A 24688-nucleotide genomic window follows, 5' to 3' on the forward strand; every position below is an offset into this window, starting at 1 on the left:
ATTAAAAGCGCATTTCTGTAGTTTACAGGGATAGTTCACCCTTAAATCAGTTAGTCTTATTTCCTGACAGATTAAAATAAGCTTTTTGTCAAATCTTCCCAACCTTCTCATAAACCATACATCTCATATTGAGACGAGGGGCTGAGAATCTCTAAAGTTTCCAAAGAATTCCACTGAAGAAAGGCATTTCTCTTATCACCTCCATTGTTATTTGTATTTTCCAGATTCTTGGATTTTTTTACCTCAAATTCTTGAGTTTCTTGGATTCCCTATGGATTCTACATTCTCAATGTTTGGGGTCTATCCGAGTGCTTATTAATGTTTCATGAGCTCTGGTTTGTCCATCTAGAATCACTGCAGCAACAACAAACAGCCCTGTGTGCCGTTGTATGTTTCACATGAACGTAAAACCAGATTTGCTTTGTGTAGTTTTGTGTGTGTGCACCACCAAGTGTGATTTTAAGCCGACCACACTTGCAATTAATTGCCTTTGGATTCCTGCTGTTTGTGGCACTTGGTTTAGCTTGAATACAAATAAATAATTAAACGCATACAGAATGTAGAATGAAAGAGCAGGTGTTTAGAACTTAATTATGAGCATATTATATTACTGACCATTGAGTGTGAAACATGGACCTTCAACCTCCAGTGATGTAAGTTCATAAATTGTGCATTTATTAAACTGATCTCCACTTTACCTCTGTGTCCTACAGTATTTTGGATTGCTGACACAAGAAAGTAAGGAAATAAGATCAACCCATGATAAACTAGATGAAGGTAAAACACATTGAGACCATCAGAGTGCTAAAAGAGAGCAAATCTCATTGAAACTGCAATATTGTATTCATATACAATACAACCCATAGGAAAAACTAATCAAGTGAAATCTCTTAAATATCACACTTATCTGTTCCTAGATATCAATGCGATAAAATGAAAAGTGCTAAAAGAACTTTGCAAAAGTTTCTTGCTTCTCAGATTTTTCATACAAAAAAGTTTTATGTAAATTACTGCAATTATTATGGCTCTAACTGTAGTGCATAACATATTGTGTGAATTAAGTTTTTAAAGGAAAAGGATCCAATTGTTTCAAAGAGCGCTTTTCCACCATTGCGCCGAATCGTTCTCGTCGCTTAATCGTTCCACTCCCTGCTGATCTTTGCCAGCTGGTACGTAAATGAAGTTCTAAACATAGGTTCGGGAGGAGCCTAAACATTCAGTCATGTCAATCATCATTAAGGCCGTATTTAAGCATCCTTCCTCCTCCCATCTTCTCCTATTATTAACGAAAATCTTTAGAATGTAAACACAAACGCATCACACGCTGCCTTGGTAACACAAGAGACTGAGCTATAACATCTTTGTATGCATTCTATTAGCACGATTCAGCGATTCATAAAATTCTGAGCTGAGAACAGTTTGTAATCGTGCCATGTCAAACCAGGCTCACGTGGTAACATAAATGTAACAGTTTCAGATGGCGCGATGGTGGAAAAGCGCTCAATAATCTCCTCAAAAAGACATGTTTTGTCTGTTGTCTTTTGTAACTTTCAGAATATTGATTAATGTTGATGACCGTCTTTAAAAAGTTTCATTGTTTGCTTTCATTTTTACAGCTCACTGACTAAAATTGCTCTTGATGCTTAATATCAATAACGCTATTTCTCTGGGACACCAACAAAAAATACATGTTTGTTTTGAAAAATCCACTTCTTTAAAGGGGTCATATGACACGGCTAAAACGAATTTTATGGTTTGTTTTAGATGTAATGTAATGTGTATGCACGATTTAAGGTTCATAAACGCTGTATTTTCCACATACCGTGCATGTTAGTATCTCCACTTTGCCCCGCCTCTCTGAAACGCACTGATTTTTTACAAAGCTCATTGCTCTGAAAAGTGAGGTGTGCTATGATTGGCCAGTTAAACAGTGCGTAGTGATTGCAGACCTGCCAACCTGTGCGCATTTTGCGTAGCAGGTACGCATTTTGACCTCAAAGTACGCTGGTACGATTTGTCACTCTAAACTACGCAAAAACCTGATGACGCCGCAGCTGCGTGCAGTACTCAAAACAAGCAACAGAAAAAAGAAGAATATGTCCAATCATAGCACTGAGTTCTAACCCCCAAATAGAAAGCGGCGATGATTGACGTCCTGTGGCCTATCAATCAATAACAAGAGTCAGCAAATCGGCAGAACCACAAAATCCCGCGTGATCCCCTTCCACCCACACGTTCTGACGCATTGTTTTAAACGAAGAGTCGAGAAGTCTTCTGAGCTCGAAGGTAAACGGATCGGGTGGATGTGGAAAGTTGAAATATTGAATTAGCTTAATCCTATGCAGTCGATGATCTCGCGGGCTCATTTGATAACGTGCACTTGCCCGCAAGATGCGCTAACATTATTTCTGATTTATAAATGAGCGCTCACGAAAAGTTACCATGATTTTACCAAGTACCATAGGCGCCGATTGCGCTGGTGGATTCTCACACTCAATAACGTGCACTTATATCTGCGAGAGAGCATCTGCGAGAGACCAAGTTATGGTCACATAAAAACGTCGTGCCGGCGCCGTTCTCTTTCAGTAAAGCGAATCCGCCTGACAGCGGAGCGGATTGAATGCGCTCTGCAAAATCGAGCTCTCGATAATTGTCAATAAAATAAAATGTCATATGCAAACTTTTGAGATTACTTATTTATTCACGTTTATAATCATTAAAGTAGATTATGGCAGGCTGGCAAAAAATGTAAGTGCATGTGTGCAGCATAGAAAGTTACCAAGAGGTGTTTGTTTGTGCGTGAGTGTGTTTTGTGGCTGGAATGGGGACTAACTGCCACATGGAAAACTTTACTGATGCTCTGCTCAGAAAGGCCAAATCAGCGACCTATGAAACAAAGCAGTCAAGAGCAAGTGCCACTGCACGTAAATGTGATTGATATACATCAAGGGTGTCTCACTGAAGATTATTTACACACACACACACACACAATATACACAAATGTGTTCAATAAGAAAAGTTATTTTCAAAAATGTGACTGCGATGCTTTTTTCACAACCAATATGTTTTATGTTAAAAACCTGTGTTCTGTCTCTTCGGCTGATGGTACTCAAAAAAAATTCCAAGGTTGGCAGGTCTGTGATTGGTCGAATACTGCAAGCGTTGACGGAAATGTAACGCCTCTTACCATATTCGGAACATCATGTTCCCAAGCAATTGTACTGACAGGTGATAAAATGTCATCGGTACTTCCTTATATCAATTCGAGCCCGAATCTGATACAGAAAATGAAGATGATCAAGCCGATACATCAACTTTGCCAGCGCGACTTGAGCAGGATGTAAAGGATTGGTAAGGTTTTATTAAAAAAATATTGTTAAATAGTTAAAAACTATAGCTAACTATTTTACCGGGGTTATTTTATTTATACGAGGTTATAAAGACTATAAACAAACAACCATATACATCATACAGAGTTTGTTTGAGAGAAACAAGCATTCGTTTTTAGTTGTCTCATCTTTTGGCAGGGCAAACAAAGAGTCTTTCTTTTCGCAATGAAACACACAGCATTTCCGCGACATTGCTGCGATGACGATACAATGAGATTTACAGGTACACCCACCTTACTTGCGTTTAGATTTGGGCGGTCTTAGTCCAGTCATGTTACGAAGTGACGTACATTCGCCAGGGTGTGGTTACACGAGGCGTTTCAGGCAGGTCTGGGTGATCATTCGCTTTTAGATAGAATGCATCTTTTGTTCCCACACTTTCATTTGTGCAATTTTACGTGTCTAATACATGCATGGGCAACTTATAACACACCAAAGACACAAAGAAACACGTATTCGCGCCATATGACCCCTTTAAAGGAATAGTTCACCCAAAAATGAAAATTCTGTCATAATTTACTTACCCTCTTGTCATTTCAAACTTGTATGACTTTCATTCTTCTGTGCAACACAAAAGAAGATATTTTAAAGAATGTCGGTAACCAAACAACAGCTGTACCCATTCACTTGTGTAGACACAAAACCAATGCAAGTCAATGTTTACTTCTGTTGTTTGGTTACCAGTATTATTAGAGATGCACCGATTGCAATTTTCTTTGCCCATTTCCGATTTTATTACAAGTGAAACCTGTCGATTCCGATTTTTGACGATTCCGATTTTCTATCCACAAACTATAATTGACAGTATACTGTATATAAAACCATATTAACTTTTCTTCAATACACATTTTTTTATTTTCATTACATAAATGATTGAACATTACAATTTCCCCAAATTTCCCTAAATGTAGTTCTCAAAGCTGCATTAAATTACAGAATCTTCTCTTTCCCAAACAACTCTTAAATTGAAGAACTCTGTGACTGAAAAGAAGTACAAATAATAAAATATAACAAAACATGTCACTTAATTTACCTTTTTCATTTTTGTACTCATCTCACAAAAGTCTAAGATAACAATAAAATACTTCAACTTTATTCTTGTCTGTTTCTGTTTATGAAACTAACATTGCTTTATTTCATTGTTTCTGAAATGTAAAATAAATTGTCTTTATCTTGGGTCTGTAGTATTAAAAGAAGTGGGTTGGTTTTTGCTGCAACTTCAATATAAAAGTTAAAAATCTTATGAGTGAATTCTACTCTAAAGATGTATTTGCAGTTTTTTGTGTTAGTAAAGAACTCAATCAGATATATATCACATATATTGGTTCATTTATTCTTTTTTTTAATATTTTGGATTTTTAAAAACAAGTAGAAGTCGTGTTGAATGTCATTTTACCTAGGTGAAATGACCACAGTTTTAACGTAAGACAAGGAATCAGGTTGAATGGAATTTAGGTTTGTTTTACACAGAGTGAAGGACTTCAACGTGAGTTTAGCATGTGTCAGAGTTTAGCATGATGCTAATAGCATCACTGTTAGCATACACACCCCATGTAGACGGAGCAGCGAGAGATGAACTACAGTCTGTACAGTACATGATGCGTGTGCACGCGCGTGCAGTCAGCGGATATGAGAGATGCGCGTCAGTCAGCAGAGACTCGCGGTCCGGTGGACACACATGCGAGTATAAACGAGCCGTGAATGACAGGCTGTGCGCGCGCACGTTTACATGTTTACTTGTGGCTTTGAGTGTACTGACGGCTGTGACGTTCTTGCCCGCATCACGGGCAACAGAAGATCGGCTTGGAATCGGCGAGACGTGAGACTGACCGGCCGGTCACTGGTCCGGCCGATCGCCGTTTCCGGTCTCTGGCCGGTCAATCGGTGCACCTCTAATTATTATTCAAAATATCAACTGAACAAAGAAATTTACAAAGAAATGTGTCCTACTATGGTAGTCAGTGGTGGCCAAGAACTGTTTGGTTACAAATATCTTTCTTTGTGTTCATCAAAACAAAGACGTTTATACATATTTGGAACAACTTGAGGTTGAGTAAATGAAGACTTTTTCATTTTTGGGTGAACTGTTCCTTTAAAGCTGCGTGCACAACACAACGTGACATTAACCACAATACAGTAAGGGTTTTCTCCTGCTTCACCGCTAATCAATAGAAAAAAAGGAGCATGCTACACTAAGAGAGATACACCATCATGAAAACAGCTAATATACTGACATCCTACTGGAAAATTTCAATAAAGTTAGTTGCTCTCCAACAAAGATTATCACAAAGTTTAGACTAGATGCTCTCGCACTCAACAGTGCATTCATGTGATATATTTTATAAGTCTGTGCACTCCCTAGAAATCAGACCCATGACCTTGGCATTACTAGAACCACGCTCTACCAGAAAGCTGTTAAAGCCAGTAAATCACCCACTGACTAAGTACCAGAAAGGCATAAAAGATTGGGGACAAATTAATGTTCCATTTTATTTCATGCACATATAAGCCAACTCCTTTTAGGGGGAACTCTGTCCAAGTGTGTCATATATATTGGAAATCTCTTCACGTGTAAGGAATGGTGGAATTTGTAAGAGATTGCATGTTTTGCCTGTTGTGTAGGGAGTGATGAGTGTTCGCCGCAGTTGCCTGGTAATTGTGCACACACAGAGGCATTGATTGAATCACTGCTCAACAAAGCAGAAACTGCTTATTGAGCTAATGTGATAGTGTGTTGAGATCAATTCCGCAATGTCACTTTTAAAGTATAGACTTCGGAGAGTAGTGGGCGTGTCAAGGGGGTTGCACGAGAGCTTTCACATATGTGTTTTATGTACTTGTACGTGCATTTTTTATAAGCTTATGTATAGGCATGGTAGTTTATGTTATTAGTTTCTATGCTATCACGAATCGCATCTTTTCCATCTGGCTATTTTGTTCTGACAAATCCTCAATCCTGTGCAGTTTTGGTGCAGATATATTGCTTATGAGTTTTGATCATGTATGCATACATAACAGCCCATTTATACACAGGTCATGTGCTTCACTTATCTCAGCCTCAGAAGATATGCATATGGACTACACAACTGCTCAACTTTGTATTCTGTATGGTTGTGAACGACACTTTTTGAATGCATTTTCCCCTAAACAGCTGAAAGCAAAACTGTGATTGGTTGCTATTCATGTGAGACTGTCTCTACCCCTTTAAAGGGATAGTTTACCCAAAACATGACAATTATTTTATCTTTCAATAAGCCACGTCATTCAGGACCTGTATGACTTTCTTTCTTGTGTAGAACACAAAAGAAGCTATTTTGAAGAATGTTGGGAACCAAACAACACTGGCCCCCTTTGACTTCCATTGTAATGGCACAAAACCACCGAGACATTTCTCAAAATATCGTCATAAACTGGTTTTAAACTATACATGAGGGTGAGAAAATGCTGACTGAATTGTTATATTTGGATGAACTATTCCTTTAAGTTAGCTTGAATAAACTAGAAGGTGGACCAGACTTTATGCCTAAGATCTGGCTACATAAAGCTAGTGCTCCATTAAAATAGGCCAGGGAAGGTAAATAAGAAAAAAGTTAGAATTATATCCTATTTTGGTAACACTTTACAATAAGGTGCTATTTATTAAGTAGTTTATGCATTAGCTAAAATGTACTAACAATGAACAACACTAATACAGCATTTATTAATATTAGTTAATGTTAATTTCAGCGTTTACTAATACGTTATTGAAATCAAACATTGTCACTGTTAACATTAGTTAATGCACCTTGAACTAACATGAATAACTGTATTGACATGAACTAACATTGACAAGGATTAATAAATGCTGAAAAACTAAATTGTTCATTGTTCTCTAATGTTAGCTAATGCATTTACTAATGTTAACTAATAGCACCTTTTTGTAAAGTGTTACCTCCTGTTTTCTCCAGCTTCTGCGCAGTTGTGCTTTCTCCTTCTTTTTGTTCATCTCTCTGGTTGAGTGGGTATGGAAGGAGGGGCAGGAATGCACACGTAACAGATGAGAACATCTTAGCATTTCTGCTCTCGGGCAGGATATAGCGACCCTTAAAATGGTAAAAGCAGTCAGACTGCAAGGTTGGCACAGTCAGGCACACAGAGTTATAGACTTGAAGATGACAAATGCTGTGGGGTCAAAGGGGAGAACAGGATATGAGAGAACATCCAGAGTCTGTGCAGAATACTCAACATGCTGCAAGGCCACATTGCAGATTTATATTTAAGATAGTGAGAGGTGAACTGTCACAATACAAGGTCATTGTTGATTTATATGCAAAATCAGAAGAAAAATGGGAATTTTTGTTTTTTTGTTCGGGTAGTCAGTCGACCAGTGATGGGTTTCTAGCTTACAGGAGACATAAATGTACTGCGGTTACTACAGTTGTCAGTTCTCTACTGAGAGCCGAGTCTGGTTCTAAATTTTGACAACTGAAATTAGCCTATTTATAATGTTTTTCAGCCAAATTTTGTTGAATTTCTAGGAAGTTCTTTTAATTAAATTCCTCCCCCAGTAACTGCTATTCAAATTTCTATTAAGAATCTTCTGGGATTTAATTATATTAAAATTGAAAGGGAGCCAATTCTCAAATTCTGATTTTGCCCACCCCTGTGCTTAAGCGACCACTCGACTCAATTCTCATTAAAATCTAACATTTCTCTACATTCTCAGTGGTAATTATTATATGTGTGTTTAACAAATGTCTTTCTTCAAAATGTCCTCACATGTGTACTGATGTAATGGCTCTGCCCATCGGTGCTGATGTAATCTGCAGTCAGACACTAGCTGTCTCTCATTCCACTAGACTGATTAAACCAGAGACACATTTCCCAATGCAGTGTTTATTGCCTTTATCAGGTCATTGCAATAGCGAGAGCGTGTCATCCAGCACCTTGTGACTAAGCTTGGGTGCCCACAAGCAAATAACATTAGTATGATTTTTTCCAAATATGCAGGTTAAATGTCTAAATTCTTATTGTTGATGTTATGAGATGTATGTAGCCAGAGACATAACATAGAAATTGAAAATGGAATAGAGACGGTTTCATTGGATGCATGTACCTGGCCCGAAGTTTACTTCCGGTCTGTGTTTGTCAATCGCTCTGGCTAGTGGCAAATAATATACAGTAACTATTTAGATTTAATTTCATTTATATTTGTATTAATTTATATTAACATTTTATTGAAAAATAATTGTATTAAATAAACAATTTGTTAAATTTAATTTAATTAAATTTTATTAAACAACATGGTCTGAGGGCTAAAACAATCATGTTTTTCACAAAAATGCAACACAGAAACAGGGAGACCCTAAAATCTTTCTCACTCACATAGTACATAATATCTCTGTAACAGTTCTACAGTTGAAAGCATTTTCTCACCGTCTGTCTTCTTTCTTCCTTTCACTTCTGCACTACAGCCCTCCCGAGCTACACCTGTGGAAATCCAGGCCAGCTGCTCAACGGCATGCAGCAGGGCTCTACTTTTAACATCGGGGACAAGATCCGCTACAGCTGCAACCCGGGCTATATGCTGGAGGGCCACACGGTGCTGTCCTGCCTGGCCACCTCCTCTGGCACGGCTGCCTGGGACTTCCCCCTGCCGTACTGTCGAGGTAAGCCTGGCCGCTTGATCTTGATCTCGTAATGAACCCCCGCAAAAGAGTCTCTGGAAAAAATGTCGCCTAGTGTCTTCATCAAAGATGACAGGCGTCCCGGCGTTTAATAGCAGGCTGGCTGCACAGTTCTCTTTCTCCTGGATGAGCCGCGATAGAGAGCCCTGAGGTGATACCTGCCGAGGTGTGAAAGCCATAGAGATGTTTCGGGTGAGACAGCAGTGTCACGTGCTAGCATGCTAGCTGTTGCCTGAGGGAGAGGGATATCTAAATGTTTTCCGTCATAATACACTGAACCGCCGCTGACTGTGTAAGGCCGAATATTAACACGGTTTGAAGGTACCGTTGCCATTACATGTGCTTACCCACAACAAGCCCATTCAATTACACAAAAAGTGTAATTGAGTTGTTTGCAGTCATTGTAGCATATTCATTACAACCTCCAACAAGTGTACACATTAAGTCTCGCAGTTATTAAAACAATAAAAGACGCTGTATAGAAAATCACATGTATAATGTATTAGATGTATGGTTAAGCAGTGCACGGTAGATGTGTTCTTCCAGATCTCATGCGATTGTATTCTCATAGGCCAGTATGAACCATGACCATCTGTTCCCAGGCTGGAGGACAGGAAGCCCACGTAAAGACACACATGCTCAGGCACGCAATGCCAGAAGAAGACCCCCCTCCTGCCAATGATAAAACCCCACCATTCCACATTAGTGTCCTTCATCGCCTTTCTCATTTTTCATACTATGTCCTTTTGTTTTTTAAAAGAGCTATTTAAACGAAAGCAAAAGTTCTCTTTGAATTTTTTTCACTGTCATGTCAGATGTACTTCACTGTTTTATAAAAAATGTCCAGCATTTTACGTACATCAATTATAATAGATATAATGTCATCTTAAAGGCAGGGTAGGTGGTTATTTCCAGAAACATTTTGGGTTATGCTGGTTGAATGTCTCTTCACATCCTGTTAGTAATCGCTAAGTAAAGTGGTCAGAGTATATTTATATATCTTCTGTGGAAGGCGTAGCCATAAAATGTTCATCCAATCATCGCATGCGGTCCGAATGCCATGATAGGATGTCCCTCTTGTCTGTCAAAACTGTGTATTTGCATACCGCCGTGCACCCCGTACCCACAGACAACCTTCCGCTATTGTCACATTCATGTGTTTTGGAGGAGGCGTGGGATCATATTCTCAATGCTAGCTTGCTATATTGTTAGCCTCTCTGAAGTTGTTTTTTAGGCTTATATAGTCAAATTAAAAAAGGAAGATGGCTAAAATGAAAGGTCCAGTGTTTGAAATTTGGCAGCATCTAGTGGTGAGGTTGCGAATTGAAATCAATGGCTCACTCCTCCGTGCCTTTTGGAGCACTACGGCAGCTGACACAGGACAAACATGAAGTCAGGTTTTTGCTTCTTTGCCTAAGAAGATATACAAATTACGAAACGCACTCTGTAGAGCAGTTTGTCCGTTTAGGGGTGAATTCCATGGAAGGGGATAGAAATGTTCTATCGTAGATAGAAATAGCTCATTCTAAGGTAATAAAAGCATAACGCTTCATAATGTAAGGTTTTTATACACCTCTAAAGACATAGTTATGTATATTATATTGCATTTCTGTCAATAGATCCTCCAAACAAGTACTTATTGGACTTTTAAATCTCGTTGGTTTTTACATTTTGTGACACGAAAAAATCTTTCTTTGTGTTTTACTGAAGAAAGAATGTTATTTAAATTTGGAAAGGGTGAGTGAATTATGTGATAATTTTCATTTTCGGAAGAACTGTTTCTTTAACTGCTCCCTTCCCTTACGCCTTCCTGTACCAGGTGTTCAGCATGACAAATCCACTCCTCTTAACTTGACCACTGGAACGTGGCTTAGACATTTACAGTAAATGCTAGGGCTGTGTATTGGCAAGTGCCTCCCGATACGATATATATCACGATAGATGGGTCACGATACAATATATTGCTATGTATTCCGATACGATACACATTTGCGATATATTGCAATACTTTAAATAGAAAATGTAAAAAGTAGAGCTAGAGATACAACATGCTGTACACCACCGGGGGTTTTCTGTAAGGATAAGTGTAAAAACATCTCTTACCTCTGTAGAGTGGCCATGATGTGCGATGCATGGATCTTTAGATCAGAGGTTTGGGTTCTCAAACTGTGGGTTGCGCCGCTCAAGTGGGTAGCACAGGGGAATAAGGTGGGTCACACAAGTCACTTGGCTGTTGTGGTGCATTACAGTTAAAACACTGAACATGGGCAGTATAAAACCCCTGCTTCATCCGTGCTGTAAATGTGCTGGTGTCACATCCGTGAAAGCTCAATAAATGTCATTGTTACTTTTCTTAATAAACTTTTTGTCTAATGCACTGCAGTAGCCAGGTAACTTGTGTCATGACTTGCGAAGCCTACAAACAGCATTATTTTATATAACTCATTACTCCATGACTTATTTTGAAAACCAAAGCACACCCACACATCAGCTCTGAGAGCTCCAAGCGTTCTTATGTTTTTCGCCATGCTCGCTTCCACTTACTTTTGGCCGTATGCATATGACATGATTTAAAAAAAATATCGATAGTAGAGGTATCACTGTCGATACGCTATCGAAAAAAAAAATCAATATTTTTGCACAGCCCTAGTAAATGCACCATTACATATCCTGCTCTTGCATGTGAATTAAGCAGCAAGATATGTACTTCCAGGAAGAAAATACCAAGGCTAACAAGGCAGCACAAGAACAATTTGTTAGAAAAAAGAAAAGTTTTAAGGCTAATAAAATAAAAGGTGCACTTTGCTGTTGTCATGATGATTAGCACGTTTTCTGTCAGCATTACAGCACCGTGCGTTTGGGCATCACACGTGCAGCAGTTGTTAAAAATAACTGCTGCTTTAGTCTTTTTATTCATATATATCTCTCTTTTTATCTCTGCCCACTTCCTGTGTCTCACAATAATTCTGTAAGAACATTTATTGAAACTAATTAACCAAATGACCTGCAACAAACTGAGTTTTGCTTTATATACATGTAGAGAAAACAGCCCATCAAAGACCCCGGTAGCTGACAGCAGACAGCCGTTTCCCTTAAATGAGTCGTACGATGTCTGAAGGCATGAAACCGACAGAAGCCGCCATGCTTCTGTATCCTCATTAGCAACCAGATTCCAATCTTTCTAATTTGCTGTTTTCTAAAGAGTGTAAATATTTGATCTTTGACAAGACTTTTTCTGCTTTGCACATGTACATTTATGTGCATTAAGAAGTATAAACCCAAATGAATATATGTATAGATGTATATTGTATATTGTATGAATCTCAGATTTCTCTGTTACTACTTTTTGGATACACACACTTCTCTCGACCGGCTCTGTCTGAGTCACAGTGGGAATACATTCAGTCTGCATTCAAAACCTCAAAATGGAGGGCTGCCGGCATGCCATCCCATGCCATGGCGCATGAACAGGAATGTTGTTCTGAAAGATTTCACACGAGAAAATCAAAAAGTTAAAATCTCAGGAAGAATGGAGCGCTTCTTTTTCCAAAACCCTTTTCTTTTTCTACCCTTTTTCCCGTTCTTCTTCTGTACCAGAGCTACGCTCTCAGGTCTGACGGTACCCTCTGCTGTTACCATGGCAGCCGTGGAGCTGGAGGAAGCTCAGTATGAAGAGACATGAAACACAGGCAGACCATCTTTCGTAGGGGCTTAGATCTTCATGCATCACACACCATCCATTTATCCAAACCAATTGAACGAGTCACTTTGAAATAAAAAGGACTTTCTTGGTCGGTTCAAAGGTCTGCGGGAGCTCATTAAGAAAACTGATTGATTTTCACTCACATTGTGTTAAATGCTAAATAAGTAAATGGGGCAACCCTGTGACAGTGGCAGTGCCATGGTATGGTGATGGTGAGTGAGGGTTGCTGTATATTATCATTTTAACTTGCTGTATTGTTATTCGTAAAACATTCAGACTGAACCCATTAACCTTATGTAATAAACTTATGCAATTTAAGGAATAGTTTGTGAATAAAAATTCTGTCATTATTTACAATGTCTGTAACGAACAATGGTGGTACTCATTCACTTCTATTGTATGGACAAGTCAATGGGTACCAACAGTTTTCTGTTACCAACATTTTTCAAAATATCTTCTTTTGTGTTCTGCAGAAGAAAGAAAGTCACACAGGTGGGCGTGCAAATATTTGACACAATTTTCACTTTTGGGTGAAATATCCCTTTAATTTAGCCTATTTTTACATTTTATTTTGCTGCCTTGCTTAAACTAAAATATGTCGCCAGAGCATTTATATAATTTAATGTCAATTACAAAAATCTATAGTTATTTTCAACCCAAGTTTTTAGAAACTAACAGGTCAGACATGCAGTCACAATGTCTCCATAAGATCAAACAGGCAAACTGAGAGGCAAAGCCGCGGCCAGTGATCGGCGTGTTCTCCTCAAGTGTGAAGCAAACTCTCACCCAGAATACCAATGACCGCCTCTCCCTCCGCCCACCGTGCTCTCTTTTCCCCTCTCCATCCCTCTGTTCCAGAGCTCTCCGAATTTCTCCTCACATATGCTCTGCGTCTCTCCAGGGAATTGTAAGAGTGACAGATCCCACCGAAGACTGACAGGGCTCGGATCCTCTGCGCCATTCTCCTCTCACAGAAAAGAAATCATGCGATTAGCCAGTCACCGCTAATGAATCCCACGCCGGTCTGTCAGACAGGAACTCATCCCCCAGCAATGACAAGCCGGCTTTTTCACCTGTATGAGGCTTATAAACGTACTCTGCTTTACTCTGTGACATCCGGATAGTTTTTTTGGTCGGAGTGAGGTATTTTTGCCCGCTCGGTTGGTGTGATGACTCACTTTTTGTTTCATGTTGTTTGTGCTTCCACTCTTAAACACGCGCACACACACACACACACACAAACAAACACCAGTTCAGACACCCCCTAAACAAATCTCCCATCATTCTCTCTCTCTCTCTCTCTCTCTCTCTCTCTCTCAACCCTTCTTTTACCCCAGAGACACTCCTAGTTATCATTATGAGTCACTCGCTCGCTCACACTGGGATGCTTTACTCCTTTACATGCCTGCAAGGCAACACATCTACTTGGCATGCACCCATAAGTCAGAATCCTCTTTTTGCTATCAAGCCAGAGTGCAGGGGTGTATTTGTATGCCACATTTATACGTTTGATGAAAGAGCCTTCGGCTTTCTTATGCATATGGGTTTGTCTGTCTGGGGGATCTTGACGGGAGCGCATATTGAATTTGAGGTGATCAAAGACCCCACTTACACCTGATGTTAACATCGATTCCGAGCGATTTGCTAACAAGTTCGCAGCTAAATATAGGGTAAACGATTCAAAATTTGAGACACATGTTACTGACAGGTGTGAACAGTGCCACAGACTTTTCTTAGTATGACAAATTCACTTTGTCACTTTAATTCTCTGTGCTGTATATAAGTGAAGTATGTGCACCGGAAGCCTGACAAAACATCTTTTAGATGAAGTCTGGTTGATATTTTATTCCTCCTTTGAATGTCATTACGTTATGATGAGGAATGGACTTTTTTGAAAAAGAGGTCAGGTATCCGGGCTCAACTTTCTCCACGCCTGAAAGTTTTGATTTCTGCTTTTCTCAGGGGAGGGACGCGCAACGAGACGGGAGGGGGGGGAGTCAGCGGGTCTGTTGCTTTGCCTTCAACCTCAGATGGTTTGACTCTTTTTCCTCACCTCACGGACTCGCTGTCAGGCGAGAAGACTGAGCATCGAGGCTGGAGAGAGAGCAAGAAAAATAGAAAGATTGCGTTTGATTCACTGAGAGGGCTTTTTTGATAGAGCCAGGGGGCTCAATTACTCAAGGCTTTAAGTGCCTGCTTGTTACATAATTGTCTCCTTAACACAGTTTTAAGGAGAGGAACATGCGAGTACAATGCGAGTTTCATTTATCTCGATTAATTACACCCGTGTTACACTACGTTACATCACTGGCCTGCAAGGGTTGCCGGAAACCTCAAGACAACTGTTGTGTCATGGTGTCCTGTCCAAACCAGTTCATGGAATTTCTACATCAGATTTTGTATTACCTGCCTGATCTTGAGGGATAGATAATCCACAAATTAACATCTTTGACTCACTCTCATGTCATTTCAAACCTGTATGACTTTCTTTCTTCTGCAGAACACAAAATAAGATAGTTTGAAGAATGTTGTTAACCACAAAACACCGCCCCCTCGCATTGACTTCCATTGTATGGACACAAAGACTTTTCTCAAAATATCTTCTTTTGCATACCACAGTAGAAAGAGTCATATACAGATTCTGAATGACATGAGGGTAAATAAATAATGACAACATTTTTCAAACAACGGCGGTACCCATTTACTATTTTGTGTCTATACAATAGTAAATGGGCACCGCTGTTTGATTACCAACATTCTTCAAAATATATTTGTGTTTTGCAGAAGTTATACAGGTTTGAAATGACAACACGGTGAGTAAATGATACTTAAGGGTGAACTATCCCTGTAAGATGATAATGTGGACATTTAAATTCAATAATGTATGCATTGATTTGGTTGGTTCAGCATCCTCTCCTGTGGGAATGTACTCCACTAGATGTTGAAACATGGCTGTGTGGATTTGCTTTTATACAGACTCCGGGCAGTCGGTGAGGTCAGACACTCTTGTTCGGGTATGGGAACAAGTTGGCATTCTATATTTCAGTTTATCCCAAAGGTGTTCACTGGGGTCATGCAGGCCAGTCATGTTTATCCACACCAGACTCAGTAAACCGTTTCTTTACGGATGTTGTTCTTTGCACTGGGGCATTCTCAATGTCAAATGTATGGCTCATTATGTTTTCGTCTTTGTGTATTTCATGACTGTATACTGTAATTAATTGGAATTGATATTGAAATTGCCAGATGTGTTGAATAGTAGGGAGTGGTTGATGGGGGAGAAATCGATCTTGAAGTTCAAAAAATATCTCGGACAAAGAAGGTCCAGGTGTCAAAGAGTTATTTGTTCAAGCCAAGCAAAGTGAGATGTCTAAGTCATCTGAAAACCAAGTGTTTTCCAGTCTTCTGAAAGGTGGTGCTTTCTAAAACCAATCAGGTAAATTCTTGTTCTCTTATTTTTTATTATCCAATCGTTCTTATCTGCCACTATTATTTCTTAGGCAACAAGTTTTGTATCTAATGGAGCAATGTTGAATTTACTTGTTTTTTAAAATTAACTTGCTTTTAAAGTAAATAAGTTTGACATATGAAGTCGTCAAATGTTGCTGGACCCTGTCCGTATCATAGTGTAAACAATGGAAAGTACCCAGGTCTCAAAGTGAACAACATGCCTCGAACTTCTGAACTTTATCTAGGTCAGGCCTCTGAAACATCACTGGATTTTGCATTGCTCAAATGTGTTCTATACTTGGTTAAAAGGATTAAAAATGAGTTTATGTGAACAATCAACAATCAATCATTGATTAAGTATATTGATTATATCATTAAATCATCAAATCATCATCATATATTCACTTTTATACACTCATCTTTGGTTTAGTGTGATTTTTAGATTATTCTACTAACACACCTATGGTATTAACATTCCTATGAATACTTGAATAACTGGGGTAAATAACAGAGCCCAATGTTACACAAAATATGCACAGATTATACACAATATGGTCAACATATTTTTGGCAATCTAGTGTACTTCCATAAGAAAACTTATTTAATGTCAGTCATATATCTATTGTTACACCTCTTTACAGCGGATGATGGCTGTGGCGGCACATTGCGGGGTCAAAGCGGCGTCATCAACAGTCCAAACTACCCACAGGAGTATAACAACAACGCTGACTGCACCTGGACCGTGCTGGCTGAACCAGGTGACACTATCGCCTTGGTCTTCTCTGACTTTCAATTGGAAGAGGACTACGATGTTCTGGAAATAACCGGCACGGAAGGATCTTCTCAGTGGTGAGTGCCTAAACACGGACACAAAAGAATACTGCTTATGATGGTCTCTGTTAAGCAGAGAGCGGGCTTGTTGTAGTGCTGTTGGCAGTGGATGTTTGGTTAGAGAGAGAATGAGAGTTGTCATGAAACATCTCAGCACTTGCTCAATGGAACAGAACCAAATCACAGATTGATTCAATTATTTAGCACATAATGCACACAGGGCTTGGACCAAATAGAGAAGATAAAAATGTTTCAGTCCATTGCAAACCTTGTCTAGGGAGCACCAGAGTGCTACATTTATGGCCCATGCCTCCTCTTAGCCCAAACGTTCACACTCTTTCCTATTTACACTCATTTAGGTGCCGAGTACTGCAGGGTTTAATACTGGATCTGTTTGTCTGAGCATCTTAACATTGACTCATTGGGGAGATAGGGGCAAGAATATGTTCTGTCATTATTTTTTCTTATTATTGTTTCTTCAAGCTTGTGAATGGGCCTTATCTCTTTAACTGCTTGTTTTTGTGTTCTTTTGACTTCCTACATTAGTTTAGTACTTCACACGTTAACACAATGTCCTTACCAGGTGTGACACCACAAAGAGTCAAGCAATAAATCTTCTCTTCGGAGTTCATTTGACTTTTTGTCCTAACTGGCCGTGACTCTCAGCAGTGTTTTGTGGCAAGACATTTTGTCAGTTGTTTGGTTACTATTTTTATCACCGTTAAATACCAGCGTGAAATTTCATAGGTTCAAAGATAGCTGTACAACTACATTTGGAGTCCAGGTCCTGCACACTTTCTGACAACATTAGTTAGAAATGACAACCCTGTTGTTTTGCTGTCATGCTAAAAATTGCATAAATAAATGTCTTCGGCCATTGACCATTGACGTTCTAAACTGTTGCTTGTTATCCATAATCAATTAGAAATTGAGAGTTTCTCATGAATAAACTAGCTGTAGGGCTGTCACGATTATGAAATTTGACTGACGATTAATTGTCTGATAAATCATTGCGATTATGACGATTAATTGTCTGTTTTATGGCTTTCGCGATTATGACGGTTAATTGTCTGTTTTTGAGCTTTGACATTTAATTCTCATACATTTTTGATTCAGCGATTGAAACCACCATATTGTTCTGAATATAAAGACTATGTTCTTTTTCTTGGAAATACATCGGAAAAAATTGGGTCATCATATATTTAAGGTTTAGGCTTTTACATGTCAATAATACAACTGCCAAATACTTGTAAATGAAGTAAATTGATCAGGAGGAATTGAAGCCACCATTAAAATACTATCAGTCATAGAAAAGCTTCTAGTCTGTTTTTTTCTTACTTGCAAGACTACAATAAAATTTTACTTGTATGCTATTGAAATTTTGGTAGACTGTTTTTCACACTGAGATTTGCTTAAATAATATTAAATTGTACTGCATGTGATTTGTATGGTATATGCTTTAGTTTTTTTTTAAGTGATTGTGTTGCGGTGGTACATTTTACAAGTATTACCATGCTTTAGTTACAATATATACACTAAAATATGCAATATGCAGATGCACTACAGCTCCCCCTGGTGTCTTCTATAGAGATGTGCAATAATTGCGATGATCTGAAACCATCGCGATGAGGTCAAACAATCGCGATGAGACGATTATTTAATAATCGTGACAGCCCTAACTAGCTGTTTTATTGGACCTGCTTCAACTTTTCATGAATTTGTATAAGAGCACAAATCACTTCCTTTAGCCTTTCCGAACAATGAGGCAGATAAGTTGGCATGTAAATTAATACCGTAGGACTGTAGACCAATTAGAGAAGACCTTTTACTTTGGTTTAGAAAACCTCCCTGCTGTTGGGGTTCAGCCCTTTACAAGCATAAGCATCATTGAGGTGTAACAGCCCACACGAGAGGCATGACACGCGTTGACATTCGCCTGCCTCTCTGACACACTCTCTGGGGTTTGGCCGAGAGGTACAGGACTGCTGAGAGAAGGTTGCTCCTGAACAGAACAGGCGATCAATAGACCCCACTTCTGTCTTGCCCTCTTTTCACGGTCCATTTTCGGCCCCTTGCTGCCACCATGCAGGGGGTCATGGAAGAGCCCTTAATTAAACAGACAATTAACCGAAGGCGAAGCGGGAGATGACTGAGAGACGGAGGGAGGGGGGGGGTGATGGTGTCGTTCGACCTTGGCATGTTCCGGAAAGCCAAATACTGCACAGCATTAGATGGAAAGCTAGGGCAGTTTAGCTTTGGCTGTGTGATGAGAGATGGTGTTGTTTTGTTAAACACATCAGCATCTGTGGTTGTTTAAGGATTATGTTCAATGCTATATTATTGTATACTCTTAAAGGCTTTATTGTTGCTGATGCTGTAAAAAAGAGATTCTGAGCTTAATTTTGGATTCAGATATGCTGATTTGAAGCACAAGTTTCTTAACCTTAGTAGAATAGGTTTGAATAGGTTGAGTAAGATCTTTTTAATGTATGGAATTTTTACGCCCCCATGCTCTTCTTTTGTGCTTTTGCGTCACTGACTGCACAATCCCCCACAGTCCATTTTTAGTGCATTCAAAACTGGTTTCAACCCTTTTGTTAGCATCAAATGGACTATTCACCCAAATATTTCGTCATTTAGTCACCTTCGTGTCATTCTAAACTGATATTTTGAAGAACATTAGTAATCAAACAACATTGGGCCCAATTGACATCCATTGTATGGACACAATACCAATTTAAAAAATCTCAAAATTTCTCAAAAGACATTTCTCAGAATATCTTCTGTTGTGCTCCACTGAAGAAAGAGTCATATACACAATGCATATCCATAATAACAGCAGAAATTAAATGTAGGCTATGTATTTAACTCTAAGGGGCTTTTTGCACAATACACATTCTTGTTTTCAAAATAGCTAGAGAGATCTGACACTGTTCTCAGTGTGAGGTCAGTGATAATGAGATTGCAGCCAGTAATCTAGTAAAACGTGTTGTTAATCTTAAAACCCCAATTTGTCGTCAGTGAGATCTTAAATTGTATATCTTAATTGAGTAAAAGTGAGCAGACTGAGAATTTTCTAACATAACAAAGGGTCAGTGGTGATTGAGAACCCCGGACTAGGATGATTTACAGGTGCGGATGCGAGCAGGTAAAGATCAAATTACTCTAGGCCAACAGGAATCCTGCAAATGACAAATAGTTACGGCCATGGATTGAGAGCAAGTCAGAGGCTAAAAATCGATATGCAAGTGACGATATGCAAGCTACTTTTCATGACCCATTTCTATTACTTTTCACGACCCGTGTTTGATTGGCACGAGACGTGTCTGTGTGCTGCACAGCGGCCAGCGAGCAAAACTGGACACTCAGTCAACTGCCTGCATATATTGAGTAGTGCAGCAGGGTTTGCCATGAATCACTCCGAGAAGACCCTCATTCGCTCTTTATCTCCTTTAGCACCGCTCCGCTGAGCGACAACACCGTTAATATACAAACATGTGTTGGTTTGCCCAACACCACTAGAAACAGATTCTTATGAACTCTCATGATGAGTCTACCCATTGAATGAATTGGAACAGCACATATTAAAGGTCAAGTGTGTAATTTTGGGGAGAATCTATTGACATAAATGCAATATAATAGACATAACTTTGTCTTCAGAGGTGTATTAAGATCTTACATAATGAAGTGATATGTTTTTACTAGCTTAGAATGAGCTTAGAATGGTCGCCTTGCATGGAATTTGCCATGTTGTTTCTACAGTAGCCCTAAATGGACAAACTGCTCTACAGAACGTGTTTTGTAAATATGTTATCTCCTTTAGCGAAGAAGTGAAAATGTGATGACATTTTAGTTCTGTGTCAACCACCGTAGTGCTTCGAAAGGAAGGGTGGGCGTGGAACCTCAACGCTAGATGTCACTAAAGTTCACACACTGAACCTTTAAGAAAAATTTAATTGTAATCCGAAAGTTATTTCATAAATCAATGAGTTAACCAATCAAGAACAACATTTGTATATTTATATCAATTATAAATACATTTTCTATATAGACTTTTTGTTTACCAAGGATTCAGGACTTTTAGCACAATGCTCTTTCCACATACACCTTTTTCATATTGAATACATCAGAGACCCGTATTCAAGTCTGCTCTTTGTTTTCACACTTCTAAGGCAGTCAATCCTCTGAATAACCTCTCCCTGATCTCTTGTTACTCAGCAGGGCAGACAGCAGAGAACAACCCGGTATGCCTTGGGCACCTAAACCTTGCCATAAGGAGTGTTTGTTATTTATGCATCGAAACAATGCTTTATCTCCACTTTCACTCTAGCTCACCAGAGTCTCTATCTGCACATCTCCACAGAGACTCACTGATGTTCAGGAAATGCTTGCTTTATTGATTACCATATTGAAAGAGGCCGGCATTTATAGACAGAAGTGGATTTTTGGATGGGTCTACGTAGCTTCAAAAAATTTTCTGCAACCTTTTTTACTTTTTGAGAACATTGTTATAAATACTATTTTTTCGAAATTATAGCAATTGATGCTCTATTTAAAGTGTTAATTAATCTGAAAATCCCATTTACATGGTTGTCACGGTACCATAAAAATATCTTACGATACTGCACCCGCGTATCACGGTACCATGTGGTAGCTGTGCGGTGTTCATGATTGAAATCTCCAAAATAAACCAAATTTTCTTAATACACAGATCAAAATGAAACATTTTGTATTTACTGTAGTAAACTGTATTATACTGTACTCTACAATAGTACTATTAACTATAGTAATCAGATAAATTGTAGCAAATTCTGTAGCAGGGGCGGACTGGCCCTCTGGCATACCGGCGTTTTCCCAGTGGGCCGCTAACGTATGGGGCCGTAAAGGAGGCGTTGGCCGCTTAGACGGACGTATTATAGATGCGAATGCACGCAACGCGAATGCAAAAGCCACGTATGCATGCACAAATCCCCCCGTCGACAGATTCGGTGGAGGGCCGATGCGGGCCAAAAAATGCCAGGGATGATTTTTCTTCCCAGTCCAGCCCTGTTCTGTAGTATACTTGAATATTTTCTATGGTAAGACTCATAAACACTAGCATCTAGGAATTTTAGTAAAGGTGTACTGTAGTAAATACTAAAGTACACTAGAACGTTTTTTTTAATGTGGGAACTAATTCACATGTGAGACAAATTTCATGTACTGTATACAGCAATGTTAATAAAGAGAAATGCGAAACTAAAACTGCCAATAGGTGGCGACGGAGTCAGTAAATCATTCAACCAATTCCTTCAAAATGATGGAAGTGTCTTGATGAATAAATCACTGAATCATTATCTTGTCGTTCCAAACACAGATTAATTTAGGAGAGAAAAAAGGCAGATGAAACTGTTCAAAAGAACTGAAATCTCCAAAATAAACATAATTTTTTTTTTTTTTTCAAAATGAAACATTTTGTATTTACTGTAGTAAACTGTATTATACTGGACACTACAATAGTAGTGTCTACCTACCCACATAGGTTTAACACGACCAGCTTTTTGCTGTTTCGGTTAAACACGACAGCTGATGAAATCTGCCATTCTAAAGTTGTTTAATATTTAGTTTCTCTGGTTGCCATTTATAAAACATTACGCAACTTGGCCAGTACAAGCACTGAGTGAAGATGGTGTTGCATTTCACATGGAAATCTGAAGGAGTGTTGCAAATGTTCACTTCTCCATGGTTTAGACACATGTCACGGCTAATTACATCAGAACTGTAAAAGCAGGTCAACATCTCCTTTCTGAGGGAGATATCACAACAGTTTCTCCAAAGAACGTCTCTAACTCAACACTCTTTATTTTTTCTTCTTTGTATGTTATCCTTCACCCGTCTTTGTTTTCTTATTCCTTTTACGAATTTGTTTATTTCAAGAAACGGAAAATAATAAAATTGCTTGTATTTGTATTGTGTTCTTTTTCTCTTTCTCTCTCCCTCTCTCCCTTCCTTCGTTCCTTCCTTTCATTCGTTCAGTCTGTCGTTTTTTCCGTTCGTTCATTCAGTCGTCAGTCCTTTCTTTCTTTGTTCGATCGGTTGGTCAGTCGTTTCTTTGTTTCTTTTGTTCGGTCGGTCAGTCGTTTCTTTTTTCTTTCGTTCGGTCATTCAGTCGTTTCTTTTTTCTTTCTTTCATTCGTTCGTTCACTCGGTCGGTCGGTTTTTTACATGCGTAAAAAAGTAAATCTGGACAGTTGTTTAGGTGTTTATATTATCTCAAAGACTTCTAAAAACCCTTACTGGAATGTGTGGCTTGAATCTGTGTTTTTCCTTGAAGAAGTAGCTTGGCTGACAGGATGATGGAAGCTGAGCACATTATCATTATGGTTTCTGGATGTATTGCAAGCCATTTCTTATAAGACTAACCAACGACATCGCGCTGCGCCGTCTGACATTGCCGGTTCAATTATACCTTGAGATGCGAGTGCGCCCGTCTGCATGTAAAGCGTATCCTTCCCTTCCTCGCAGAAAGAGTACAGAACACGTGTAACAAAGAACACATGTACGCTATACATGAATAATACACAAGACATATGTTATGTGGGAGTATGTGCTAAGCATGCAGGCTGAGATCAGAATCAAACATATGACTTCAACACTACACTTTTCTTTGCGACTTCTCGCCTGTGGGATCAGAACCCGCTATTCTTTAGACTGCGGTGTTGTAACGAATCCACACGTTTGGTTAATCTCGGGTGCCTGGAGGGATAGAACTTCCAACCAACTTCTTCCCATCTCCATCCGTTCTGCTGAGGCAGCAGAATTAGACTGAAAGTATGTTTTGGCTTCCCATCAAGGGCGGTGTGAAATCAATAGCTGACTGTCTATTTAGTCAGCACGAAGCACTTATCAAAATCTTCTTTTGCAAGTCGTGTTTTATTTAGGCGTGCGTTGCCCTGATGTCTCCATTTCAACAAAGCCATCAATCAAAACTGCATGGATGACCACAACTTAGCTGGAGGCTGGGAATATCACACTGTCTATACAGATCCATTTAGCGTGTTGAAGTAACTTTCTGTCTTGCGGATGTCAAACTGAAAATAGAGTGAAGCAGACAGGAGCTGGTGAGATAAAAAGACTTGAACCTCAGCAAATAGTCAACTTGCATATATATCAGTGACAGTAAATCAATAAAAGAAGAAGTTTAGGTGCATATCATTTAATGCAGGTAGGTGCACAGACAAGAAGACAAAAAAAGACCAGGCACATTGCTAACGTTCCGTTGACCCTAGATGTTCCCCCTCAGGTCAAACAAGGTTTACGCTGTTTCATTCAGCTTCACACATTACAGATTGGCACATGCTTAAGTGTCACAACCCGAATCAGCATTTTTACCAGGGTTGTTGCTAATGCTTTTAGCGGGAGGGCTGAACGTCCGCTGGGGTACATCTGCGTCTGAATAAAGTGAGATTTGCGGTGGAGGAGCCTATACATTTTCCTTTAGACACCCTGTGGGACGAGTGGCTGCGAGACCATTGATTTTGATCCAGCGTACTCTAAATCTACCCCTGGTGCTTGCTTTGTAACACGGCCCACTTTGGAAAACCGCATGGGGATGGACTGAGGCCATAGCTGGCTATTGTAAGTGTTTGTGTAAGCATGTTCCCTGCCGT

General features: G+C 39.3%; 1 protein-coding gene across 1 annotated transcript in view; it reads left to right on the plus strand.

The window, feature by feature from the left end:
• csmd2 (CUB and Sushi multiple domains 2) overlaps window positions 1-24688 on the plus strand; it is a 284836-nt gene that overhangs the window by 66561 nt on the left and 193587 nt on the right. The window contains exons 4-5 of the mRNA XM_057354048.1: window positions 8843-9037; window positions 16850-17057. Of these exons, the coding sequence (XP_057210031.1) occupies window positions 8843-9037; window positions 16850-17057 (403 nt within the window). The remainder of the gene's footprint in view (window positions 1-8842; window positions 9038-16849; window positions 17058-24688) is intronic.

Source organism: Triplophysa rosa, linkage group LG16, assembly GCF_024868665.1.
Source record: "Triplophysa rosa linkage group LG16, Trosa_1v2, whole genome shotgun sequence".
Lineage (NCBI taxonomy): Eukaryota > Metazoa > Chordata > Actinopteri > Cypriniformes > Nemacheilidae > Triplophysa > Triplophysa rosa.